The sequence below is a fragment of the Anarrhichthys ocellatus genome, unplaced genomic scaffold, assembly GCF_004355925.1.
Source record: "Anarrhichthys ocellatus isolate YVR2014 unplaced genomic scaffold, GSC_Weel_1.0 scaffold57, whole genome shotgun sequence".
NCBI lineage: Eukaryota > Metazoa > Chordata > Actinopteri > Perciformes > Anarhichadidae > Anarrhichthys > Anarrhichthys ocellatus.
In genome coordinates, this window is record NW_022280087.1 from 515,648 (window position 1) to 528,270 (window position 12,623).

Below are 12,623 nucleotides of genomic sequence, written 5' to 3' on the forward strand. Positions count from 1 at the left end.
ACACACACACACACACACACACACACACACACACACACACACTCAAAGATTCACAAGTAGAAGCGTAAAACTATCGAACCCAAACCAAGTCCCAGTCTGTTTATGGGCTTGTTTAATAAAAGATACATTACTGTAATGATTTACAAAGCGTCTTATTTTGAAGGGGCTAAAAGTGAAAAAGGTCACTGATAAGCTGCATTCAGCAGAACACAATATATAAATAATGAATATAGTTTAAATAATTGAAACAATACTCTAAATCTGAAGGATCTTCTTACAACTACTGTTTTTTTATTGTGATTTTCAAAATACAAATAATGAAATCCATCATCTTTTGTCCATGGATTAAGTACAGTTTTGCTGTTGTTCTGAGATAATTTTAAAAAAAGAAGGTGGAGGAAGAGACAAGAGGGAAGATAAAAAAAAGAAAGACAAATGAGAAATACAGGAGGGTCGGTCAGCAGAACTGTCCGGACCGTAACTATCGTTGAACCTGGAAGTCAAGTGTCTCTAAACCACAAAGGCTGCATGTCGGCAGATTTCAATCGAGCATCAAATATTCATTCATTACGACAAAACTCTGAGAATTGGTGAACTTCATCTAGACAACATAAGATGTATGCAATTCGTTTTCGACAAAGATCGATTGCTCTGTAAGTTACAGCCCATGTTGTTCCATTCCGTAGAGCACTGCAGGAGGGCTGGCATCACACTGGTTCCCTCCACAAAAAGCCGATGAATTTTTTCCATTGGATTATGAAATATTGCAGAAAATGAACTCTGTGGCAAACACACGTTGATGATACGTGCACGTTTGTTCAGCAAGATAATCTTCACTAATAAACATCACTTTAATGATTTATGAATCGCAAGTGCAACGTTAGGCTATAAAGAAACTCCACCACGGTCACATGACTTCACGTCAGCGCTAAGCTAAAGGAGGACTCGTGTTCTAGTGAGGACGTTTAGTCAACTCATTTACACTCTTTTAAAGTAAAAGCTTCTAAATTCACCAGAGGGGTATTTACTGACTTATTTTATATTGCAAAACCAAATACTAAAATCTCTTCAGCCGTGATTTCCAACATCCAACCCAAAAAAACCATGAAAGAAACCCATTGGGTACATCCTAAGTCTCTTAATTGTCATTTCCTTGCTCCTCGCTTGAACCGGAAGTTGTTCTGCACCACCATATTGATGGCCGTCCCAAAGCTCTTATTTAGCTCAGAGGAGGGAGGAGGGATCTCTGAGGAGCCATGAGCGAGGACGCACGAGAACAGGCTTCCAGGAAGTCTTTTATGGGCCGACACGCCCCCTCATTGTTCATCAGTTCTTGGATTGGACGATGCAGCTGATCGGATTGATGAGATTATTTAAAGTTTCATACTGAAGACAGATCAGAGATTAAACTCAAGCTTTTATGTCAATAGTTACCATGAAGATATAATTCTAAATACTGTCAAAAATGTAGTTTTGTTGAGATACAATTTTTAAATTGACCACACTATATGTACCATGACACCCGCATGTTGCCATGTATCTCCCTGAGCATTGGCAGTGAGAATAGGCAGCAGCTGTTAGCAGTATTGTTTACAGTGAGATGTTTTGATGCACCGTGGCCACAGTTTTCTGATAATTCAAAAAGCTGGATCGTTTGTGGAGGACACAATGTCTGAGTTTGGTGTCAGTTGAGAAAAAAGAGGGAGGAGATGGGTTTCATTCATTTTAATTTCATAATTCATGCCAGCTCTACGCATCTGAACAGTTCTGCTCACTTGGGTGGCAGCATATGTGACAGACAGGAGTCACAATGTAGATGGCTGCTGAATACACAGCCCAAAGTCAAAATACAGTTGTTAAAATATTGTGTGAGAACATATGCACATGATTCATTTTAATAAGGTTTCATTTACACTGGAATGGGTTGAGAAGTATAATTCAAGTGCGACAGTAAAATGTGGCGAAAAGAAGCTAACTCCGCATCCGATGCTACGTTTGATGGTTGCTTTCTAATGAATCTAAAATTGTACAAATTTATAAATTGCTGTAAAGGTCTAACCGCTATTACACAACTGCATGCAAGCAGTTTAATCTGTTACCTGCTAGTAGGCTATTAATGCTAGAGCGCAGTGTATCTCATGTTCTAAAAGTGAACCCCGGCTCTACTGTCAGGGTAAACCTATAGAAGAGTTGTGAAGAGGATCTGTATCACATGGTGCAGCAGCATTGTTTCTATGGTTAACAATGGTTATAGACTACGATACATGAAGATGTCCTCTGTGTGTCTTTACCAACCTCAAGCCAAATATTGTCCTGGTTCTTTAGTCCAAGTCATACCATGTTTCCTCTTCCCCGCAGGCTGCAGGGTTTAGAGCAGCACTCTCGTTCCAACAGAAAACAGGGACTTACTTTGAATCACAGAGAGGAGAAAAGCAAACACATTAGAGCAGGGGTCTTCAATGTTTTTCAGGCCAAGGACCCCCAAACTGATAGATGGAGCAGGGACCCCCGACTATATACTGTATAAAATTGTGTTTTATATTAAACTGGGCCTAGTGCCGTGTATAAACATACCTCTTTATTGTGCATTCAATACTAAGCTATTCAAATAATACACAGGTTCATATATTCATGTTTTTATTGTAAACATGTGCAAGGTACAGTGAGTAGGGAGGCCGTGCCACTGCCATTTAGAAACACACCTTGTCAGCTGATACCAATGCCAATATCAACATTGTATGTCAATTGCATGATAATCATGCATACAAGCTATTCAAATTGATGTTTTCATTTTAAACATAAATGTGGAAACGAAAAATGAGTGATGGCCTATTAGCATACCTGTTATCTTTCATACAATACTGAACTATTAAAACAATGGACAGATTCATGTTTGGGGAAATATATATATATATATATATATTTATTTATATATAAAAAATTGTCTAATCAACCAAAGATTTCACGACCCCCCCTCCTGCAGTACCTCCGCGTACCCCCTAGGGGTCGCGAACCCTCTGTTGAAGTTTGTTTACTGGATTAAAACCAAAGTGTCAGAAATGAGAAAATGACTCACATTTTCGTTTCATCCTCTCTGGGAGACAGACCTTCAGTCAGCATGAATTCAGCAAGCCGTGCAAACCGCAGCCCCGGGGGTCTGATCCCGGGACCGCCCCGACACCCCGCCGGATCAGCAAACTGTCTGTAGCTGCCGGTTACACGCAGTGCTCGTCATTCTCAACTTCATTAACAGTCGCTCACAAAAGAATTTTAACACAAGATCCATGTTGTACATTTTATTGTATGTTTTTCTTCGGCCCATATGTCGGTTTTTTTTTTGGCATTTTCATGACTTCTTGTCCACGTTGGCTGAAAGATTTTAGATCAAAAGTTCTATCTTGTGCTCGGAAACAGGAGCGATCAAAACAAATCAACCACAAGGTCCATTTAGCAGCTGTTCTGGAGCTTTTGATCGTCTCACACGATCTTCATCAGCAGAATCAATTTCAAACTTTTTTATCATAACAATGTATAAAATGACGGTGTAAAAGGCGTCGCTCGTAGTAATAAAGCTACAGAAAATGTCTCACGTGAGTCAGCAGCTCCCCTCGGCTTCACGGAAATGTAAAGTGAGTTTTAAGTTCATTGTCTAGCTCTGGTCTTGGTTCACTCTCACTGCTCATGTAGCGTGTTCAGTACAACTCCACTGAACACTACCTGCTCAGCACCAAGTAGTGGACAGACGCACTAAGACACTAGCTGGGGAAGATAGTGGAGCATTTATCCCATAGTGACAGATATTTGGCTCAGGATTTGATAAGAGACCAAAAACAGCTAAAACAAGAATGAATATCAGACCAACGTTCATCAGATGGACACAAACACGACTCCAAATGAATGATAATGTAGCCCCCTGACTTCTGGATATGTTAATAAGTGTACTACTTGCCCCCAAGCGGTCAAATGTTGTATTGCAGGTTTTAGGTGCTAAGAAATAAGCACCTGCTGGTGAGTTTTGCTACCTACAAAGCTTACGTTGCTAAAAAACAATATGAATGTGATAGCTGTTAGGAGGTGTCCTGGCGTGGGTCAACTGATGGATGCTGATTCATTGCAGCATCCGGAACAAAGAAGGCTCCTCAGTCCTGCTTCATACATGCTCTTCCAGTAGAAGTTCTACTAAATGTGTCTATAGACATGTAAGGTGTTAACACTTCCTCTGACTTGTTGAAACCCTTCAGGTAGAAAACAGATGACTTGACACTGCTGCCATGAGTAAGAGTTGGTCACACAGCATTTATTTCCATTTTCTGACAAAACTCCACACAAAAACAAACTGGAGACCAAGCTGAAAAAGAGAGATCTTTCTTTTGTATTTCATTTTCTTTTCTGGCTGTTGGTTTGCAAGTTAAGGTACCGTGCCTTATTCCACATTTCAACTGATTTAAATAATGAAATCGGAGAGAAATCTCTTTTTCCGAGGACACAGAAAGTTTGTATTTTTATTCTTTTTTAACAGGGGTGAGGTTGGGAGGGGGGAGAGGGTGGTGAAAGTTGGTGGAAGTTTACAAGGACGGAGGGTTTGCACGCTGTTCACAAACAGACAGACAAACGGACAGATAAACAGGCGGGGGGCGGGGAAGGTAAAAGAGGGGGAGACAGTGTGCTTTGTCATGTCTGAATGAAAACAAGGAGCTCTCAGACCCACTCCCAACTTAAAAAAACACTTTCACAAACAATTTTTCTGTTTTCAAAAACACCCAGTCGTCTATTAGAACACGACAACAACATAGGCAGAAAAGAACACATGGGGAGGGAGGGAGGGAGGGAGGGAGGGAGATCAAGGAAGTGACCTTTTTTCCGCCCTGTTGAGGGCGTGAGTGAGTGCTGAAGTTTTATGGTGAGATTGATTCTATATTGATGGGGGAGGAGGAGGAGGAGGCGGGACGGCAGTAGAAGATTGGCAGTGAGTACTTAGGAGTAGAAAGAGAGAAGAGGACGGAGGAAATGGCAGTGAGTAAGGAGCTGGATCTGGGTGGCAGGCTCTGGCAGGAAAAAGACAAATAGGTAAACAAAGAGAAGACTAGAATTGGCAGTCGGGAGTCTGGACGGGAGCTGCCACGTTGTTGTTCTGCTTGGCAAGAGAGATGGCAGTGGAACAGTCGGGTTTCTGTCTGTATTCTGTATTCAGGTCCACACACAGCGCTGTGGTTTGAGTACACGTGTGAAGAGCTGCAGCTGACGGTGCAGTAATAAGCGTCGGCACGCCAGTGTTACTGGCAGACTGGTGCTGTACAGACTTTGGATAGAAAAACATAAAAAGAGGGAGAGAGGACAGGGAAGATTTACAAACCCGCCTCCCACCTCCCGCATCCTCTCCCCTGTCGTTGGTCCTCGCAGCGTCTTGGCGTGTGATTTGTTATTTTGTGTTGTCTCTTTGTGGGGGATGAGGATGAGAGCAGGATGGGTAGGACGTTATCTTCTTGTACAGTTTGAGCATGTTGACGGGAGAGGATGGATGGGTGGAGGGGAGGGGGATAGATTAAAAGGGGTGAGTTCAGGGGAGAACAGGGGTGAGAAGGAAATGATGCTTTGATAATTTAATAGTACGTCTCTTTTTCCACCCAGCCTGCAGAGATGAAGAGGAGAGAAACAGAGGGAACAAGAGAGAGAAGAGTTATCCATCAAATTATTTGATCTATTGATTAACATTTGAGCTAAATTATTATTTAAAATGATGAGGTCCTGGATGATATTTTCCTGCACAATGTCCTTTAAAGTTGTACATTTTTTTCCCACTACATTTGCAATGTATTCTCCTCATCCTCCTGTAAACACCTGTGCTGGCATGTAATTACAATCTGTGTAATATTACATAATATGACATGCTACTAGGGACATCAACAGTTAACTGTTAATAGGTTAACGAGAATGTTTTTGACCAGCTTTGCATGTTGGTCTGTTGTTAATTGAACTTGGAAAGGACGCTTCGGTGGCCATGTTAACCAAATGAGCTGTTCAGACAGGAAGCACTGCGACGAGCTACGTGCTTGATGAGAATGCTAAACACCGGCAACCTCCGGTTCTAAAAAGTGAAGGCAATGCGGAAGTGTCTTAAAGCTGCATTCTCTCTAATAGCCATCAGGGGGCGACTCCTCTGGTTGTATAGAAGTCTATGAGAAAATGACTCTACTTCTCTCTTGATTTATTACCTCAGTAAACATTGTAAACATGAGTTTATGGTCTCAATCTCTAGTTTCAAGTCTTCTTCAATACAGCATGATGTTCATTTAGTACATTATGGTCCATTTAGAGTCAAACAGACCATAAAGCAGGGGATGCTTTATGGCGGGCTTACTGTGATTGACATGTTGCTACCACAGAGTTGTCCGGTCTAAGTCTTAAAAATTAATCCTTTCACTGCGTGTTTTCACTTCATGTAAGTTCAAATTTGAAGTTGAAAGTGAAATAGTTTGAATTCATGGTCTCTTCTGATTGGCCTTCATAGAGACCACCAATTCAACTGTTTAAAACGAATATCAGCTGATAGATCAGAGCACCTGTGACCAAAGCCAACAGAAAATGAAATAATGTGTGTGTTATCTGACCTCCAGGGTTTCGGCGAAGGATGAGTTTTCGGATCTCATCGTAAACAAATATGAGGAAACTGTACGGGAACGCACAGAACCACCAGCTGGGCCTGAGGGAGGAGGAGGAGGGGAGCAGTTACAAATACAGAACACAGTACTCGTGAACTGTCTTAAAACAAAAGTGTGTTGCCATTTCAGGACAAACATAATGGCATTGCATTTCACATTATTACCACTGAAAGTGAACATGGAGGTCTGCACATCGTGGCACTGTGAAGATGTGTTGGAGCGTTACTTACTTGAGCGGGTACATCCGTAGTGCCACGTCCATGCCGGGGCAGTAGGACAGGAAAGCAGCCAGAGCCGTTTCCTCAAACAGGCCAAAGATCAAAATCTTATTCCTGCCAGACAATGAGCACAGAACAAAAAGTTATTTACAGCAACACACGTAGCTGAGAGACGATAAACAGTGGCTCACATCAGTTAGAGAGGGACACATGTGGGGAACAAACAAACACGGGCCATAAGTTAGGGCCATGAATTAAAGGTGTGTCAGTAAAACATGGCTCTCTAGTGACGTCTGGTGGCAGCTGTGGGAAACGGCTTTCTTCTTCTGCAACGTTCATGTTTACACCAGCTTTTGTAAATGATATTGTAACTCAGAGAAAACATATGTATGTATATATATCCATCCTTTACTTCAATACAGTCTTTGTAACTTCAGGTGTCAAAGTAAAGGTGTGGTGTGAGTTGCCGAGTGCTGGAGATAGAGGGGTTGGACTTTGTCCTTTTCCGGAGTTGCCCAGGGTGAGAGGCGCCGGGCGGGAGTGGGGATACTCACGAGCCCCCGGCTGAGCGCCGCTGTGTTGGACTTCTCCCCGGAAAACGAGAGGTCGCCTCCATGAGCCTACGGGTTGTAATCGTATCATTTGATTTGCGGCCGTATGTCTTGGACACTCGGGTGAAGAGAGGAGCAGAGCTGTCAACTGATCACCACCTGGTGGTGAGTTGGATCAGATGGCAGGGGAACCGGTTGGAAAGACCCGGCAAGCCCAAACGTGTAGTGAGGGTGAACTGGGAACGTCTGGCGGAGGACCCTGTCTGGGAGGTCTTTAACTCCCACCTCCGGAAGAACTTCTCACATCCCGAGGGAGGTTGGGGACACGGAATCCGAATGGACCATGTTCAAAGCCTCTATTGTGGACGTGGCCGCTAGGAGCTGTGGCCGGAAGGTCATCGGTGCCTGTCGTGGCGGCAACCCGAGAACCCGGTGGTGGACACCGGAGGTGAGGGAAGCCGTCAAGCTGAAGAAGGAGACCTTCAAGGCCTGGTTGGCCCAGGGGTCTCCTGAAGCAGCTGGCAGGCCAGAAGGGCTGCAGCGGTCGTGAATGCTAAAACTCGGGCATGGGAGGAGTTCGGGGAGGCCATGGAGAAGGACTTTCGGTTGGCCTCAAGGAGGTTCTGGCAAACCATCCGACGGCTCAGGAAGGGAAAGCAGGGCTTACCCCAGGCTGTTCTCAGCAGGGGGGGAACTGCTAACCCACATGGGGGACATCATCGGGCGGTGGAAAGAGCACTTTGAGTAACTCCTAAACCCGACCAACATGTCCTCTGCAGAGGAGGCAGCGCCTGAGGACCTAGGGGGAGGCTCACCCATATCCCTGGCAGAGGTCGCTGAGGTAGTTAAAAAGCTCCTTGGTGGCAAGGTGCCTGGGGTGGATGAGATCCGCCCTGAGATGCTGAAAGCGCTGGACATAGTTGGGCTGTCCTGGCTGACACGCCTCTTCAATGTCGCATGGGGGTCGGGATCAGTGCCCATGGAATGGCAGACCGGGGTGGTGGTTCCCATCTTCAAAAAGGGGGACCGGAGAGTGTGCTCGAATTACCGGGGTATCACACTACTCAGCCTCCCGGGGAAGGCTTATGCCAGGGTGCTGGAAAGGAGGCTCCGACCGCTTGTCGAACCTCGGATTCAAGAGGAGCAGTGCGGATTCCGTCCCGGTCGTGGAACAGTGGACCAGCTCTTTACCCTTGCAAGACTACTGGAGGGGTTCTGGGAGTTTGCCCAACCAGTCTACATGTGCTTTGTGGACTTGGAGAAGGCTTTCGACCGGGTCCCTCAGGGGTTCTTGTGGGGGGTGCTGCGGGAGTATGGGGTGCCGGACCCGTTACAACGGGCGATCCGGTCTCTGTACGACTGCAGTAGGAGCTGTGTCCGCATTCTCGGTAATAAGTCAGACACGTTCCCGGTGGGTGTTGGCCTCCGCCAGGGCTGCGCTTTGTCACCGGTCCTGTTTATGACTTTCAAGGACAGGATATCTAGGCGCAGCCTTGGGGTGGAGAACGTCAGGTTCGGGGGTCTCGGGATCGCCTCTCTGCTGTTTGCAGATGATGTGGTCCTGTTAGCCTCCTCGGATCATGACCTCCAGCATTCACTGGGGCGGTTTGCAGCCGAGTGTGAAGCGGCGGGGATGAGAGTTAGCACCTCCAAATCTGAGGCCATGGTTCTCTGCCGGAAACCGGTGGATTGCTCCCTCCAGGTGGGGACAGAGTGCCTACCTCAAGCGAAGGAGTTTAAGTATCTCGGGGTCTTGTTCACGAGTGAGGGTAAGATGGAGCGGGAGATCGGTGCAGCTGCAGGCGCAGGGTAAAGCAGGCGCTGCACCGGACCGTCTTGGTGAAGAGGGAGCTGAGCCGGAAGGCAAAGCTCTCAATTTACCACTCGGTCTACGTTCCTACCCTCACCTATGGTCACGAACTCTGGGTCGTGACCGAAAGGACAAGGTCGCGGCTACAAGCGGCCGAAATGAGCTTCCTCCGTAGGGTGGCCGGGCTCGGCCTTAGAGATAGGGTAAGGAGCTCGGTCATCAGGAGGGAGCTTGGAGTCGAGCCGCTACTCCTTCGCGTCGAAAGGAGTCAGCTGAGGTGGTTCGGGCATCTAATTAGGATGCCTCCTGGACGCCTCCCACTGGAGGTTTTCCAGGCACGTCCAACTGGGAAGAGACCCCGGGGAAGACCCAGAACACGCTGGAGAGATTACATCTCCCAGCTGGCCTGGGAACGCCTCGGGATCCCCCAGAATGAGCTGGAACATGTTGCCGGTGAGAGGGAGGTCTGGGTCAGCCTGCTGCCACCGCGACCCGACCCCGGATAAGCGGAAGAAAATGGATGGATGGATGGATGAAATACACCCGACCGTATCACATTACCTAGCATTATTCAGAAGTGTATTTTTCAATAACTTTTCCACTTACTTCATGCCCTGCTGGAACACAGAGTTACGCCTGGTCTTGCAGATGATGACATCTGCCCACTGTACCACCACAATGCTGACGAAGAATGCCGTGTGGCAAGTAAACTCCACAATCTTCCGTTGCTCGTAGGTCTGGACAGGGAAACAGGAAGACAGTCACGCAATGTGTCCTCTGTGATGGACTTCTATTGAGATGGTTGTGACCACGACACGTTTGTATACATTTATATTAATGTTTGTGTCTTTTATCATTCAAGGATTACTGCTGGTGTAGCAAATATTCAGAAAACTTTGTATGAGTACCGTGATTTAACATCACGGTACAGTGATTCTTCATAAGGTCAGTCAAACAGAGCTCACAGCAGAACCCTGACATCGTGTGACATCACTCGTACCCATTGCTGCCCGTAGCTGTCCTCCAGGTCGTTGCAGGAGCGATCGTCCCAGTTGAGCCGGATGCCGACAAGCACGGCCGGCAGGAAGCCATTTTCGGCCATGATGACGAAGTAGGCGAAGAACCCGCCGAGAGCTTGGATCATACCTGCAGACACAGAGATTCACATCTGTTATAGTGGATATTATGATGAGATGAGAGAAAAAGTGCAAGGCAGAAACGAAGGGAACCACGTTTTGATTGGCGACAACTAAAAAAATTTATTTGTTGTATAGACATTTGTGAATTAGAAAAACAAACAGACTTTTGATAACTCTGTTGACTGCAGTAGAATCATGTTGGTATCAAGGTGCTGTCAGACAGCCAATGTCTTTGGGCTACCATTGTCTCAGGACACTGATGTTAGCGATGTAAGAGCAAACAGAACGTGAACCTACTCGATGTGCAGCTGTAGAGCAGTGTGTTCTGGGACAGATTCTGGGCCCCGTAAAGGTTGTCAGATTTCTGCTCTGGTCTTGCATGTTGACAATATTTGCGCTAATATTTAAAAAAATGACAGTGACGGTGTATTTTATTTTGTATTAATTAACTATGTAATAAACATCTTTTAAAATTATATTTATTTACTTAATGTTTATTTTCATTTTTGTGTACTTAAATAAACTGAAAGAAGTATGTAAAATAATAATTTAAAAAAAGATTTGTTTTATATATATACAGTATAATATTGTTATTACTATATGTTCAATTTGGAGGAAATTTAATTTAATTAATTTAAGTATGTACAATGTGTTAAATGTATAAAATGAATAAATATATGTTTAAAAAAGAAGAAGAAAAGACAGCCGTGATGATTTATTGGTGATTAAATGCTACACACGGCACCTTTTCCACTGATCACAGGTCTGTACTGGGTGTTGAACAACACAAACATGGCACCTACCGATCTGTCCATAGGCGATACTGATGAGCCTCTCGTTGACCAGTTTGTCCCTCAGTGGGTTCCTGGGCTGCCGCTTCATGATGTCACTCTCTGCTGCTTCATAGGCGAGAGAGATGGCTGGTACCTGACGGAGGGAACACATTTACGTCTGGGTATGCTTTTGCTTTGGTGTATTTTAACACGCTCCACTTTCCAAGCATGACAACCTGGACTGGTCTCACACTGCCACCTAGTGTCCTGTTTTGTGTACATACTTTTTAGGCATGACCTTGAACTCAACTTCAGAGATAAATGGAGGGATTGTGTGACAGTCTGTAGGGTTGGACTGGTTGATGGTGTGGGGTGGGCTGCATGGTTTGCTGCAGCATAATTAATACACTTTTTATTCTGTGTCACTTTAAAACTTCTTATTGAACCTAAACATCCACAATTCCCTCAACTCACTCCACACATTATGTTCAGCATCTTTCAGATTTTAAATATTCCCTTCTTTAACTTTTTTATTGTTATTTCTTTTAATATTCTAAACATTTCCAGCACAATTGAACATTCTTAGGTGACCACCTGTGTGTCGCCCCGGACATTGCTGTGTCTATATTGTCACCTGACAAGCATACAGTTCACACAATTGACATGTTTGTGTATGGCTGAGCTCTCCTGGTTTACCGTGCATGTATGAGTGTGTCCACACATTGGCTGCTGCCCTTTTCTATCGCCTGACTGGACACATTGTATGTGAGTGTGCGCGGCGTCTCCTCTGTTACCATGTCGGTTCCCAGGTCGATACAGAGGATGGTGATGGTGCCCAGAGGCAGCGGGATGTTGACCAGGATGAAGAACAGGAAGGGGGTGATCTCTGGGATGTTACTGGTCAGAGTGTACGCGATGGACTTCTTCAGGTTGTCAAAGATCAGACGGCCTGTCGGGATGAAGGTGGGGAGTAAAATCAATCTCTGAACAGGTGAACCCTCAACCCTTTGAACTCTGCAATAGAAATGGTCCGCCGGTGTCTGCGTTGGTATTTTTGCTCATTGTGATGTAATTTCTTGGCGTATCCTCAAACGCTTCGTATCCCTTAAATGTGTACAACTTACGCTGAAAGGTTTCTGTAAGTCAATAATCATAATAATTGATAAAAGTATTGAGAATGTGTCATAAATATTACCACCTTGCAGTTGTGTCCCTCCGTCAACCTGTTAAGTTACAGTTTGCATCAATGTCTGTCCAAAATGTTATCACTTCATCATTTTATCATATTAGACATCTGTGTGAAATTGTCATAATTAGCATAACAATTCTTAGTTCTTAGAGTTATGGCCAAAAACGTGTTTTGTGAGGTCACAGTGAAATCAAATCAGTTCACCCGTTAGTCCAGGTGGACGTTTGGGCCAAATTTGAAGAAATTCCTCAATAAACTTGATGCCCCCAACCCGATCCGAACAC

The 12,623-nt window shown here is 45.0% G+C and overlaps 1 protein-coding gene across 2 annotated transcripts in view; it reads right to left on the minus strand.

Moving 5' to 3' along the window:
* Nucleotides 1-4,276: 4,276 nt before the first annotated feature.
* atp1a3a (ATPase Na+/K+ transporting subunit alpha 3a) overlaps nucleotides 4,277-12,623 on the minus strand; it is a 35,166-nt gene continuing 26,819 nt past the window's right edge. For both annotated transcript variants that reach the window (XM_031871224.1, XM_031871225.1), the window contains 7 exons: nucleotides 11,945-12,099; nucleotides 11,181-11,304; nucleotides 10,239-10,384; nucleotides 9,845-9,975; nucleotides 6,890-6,991; nucleotides 6,609-6,700; nucleotides 4,277-5,629 (listed from right to left, as the gene is read on the minus strand). In XM_031871224.1, the coding sequence (XP_031727084.1) occupies nucleotides 5,601-5,629; nucleotides 6,609-6,700; nucleotides 6,890-6,991; nucleotides 9,845-9,975; nucleotides 10,239-10,384; nucleotides 11,181-11,304; nucleotides 11,945-12,099 (779 nt within the window). In that variant the 3' untranslated portion in view covers nucleotides 4,277-5,600. The remainder of the gene's footprint in view (nucleotides 5,630-6,608; nucleotides 6,701-6,889; nucleotides 6,992-9,844; nucleotides 9,976-10,238; nucleotides 10,385-11,180; nucleotides 11,305-11,944; nucleotides 12,100-12,623) is intronic.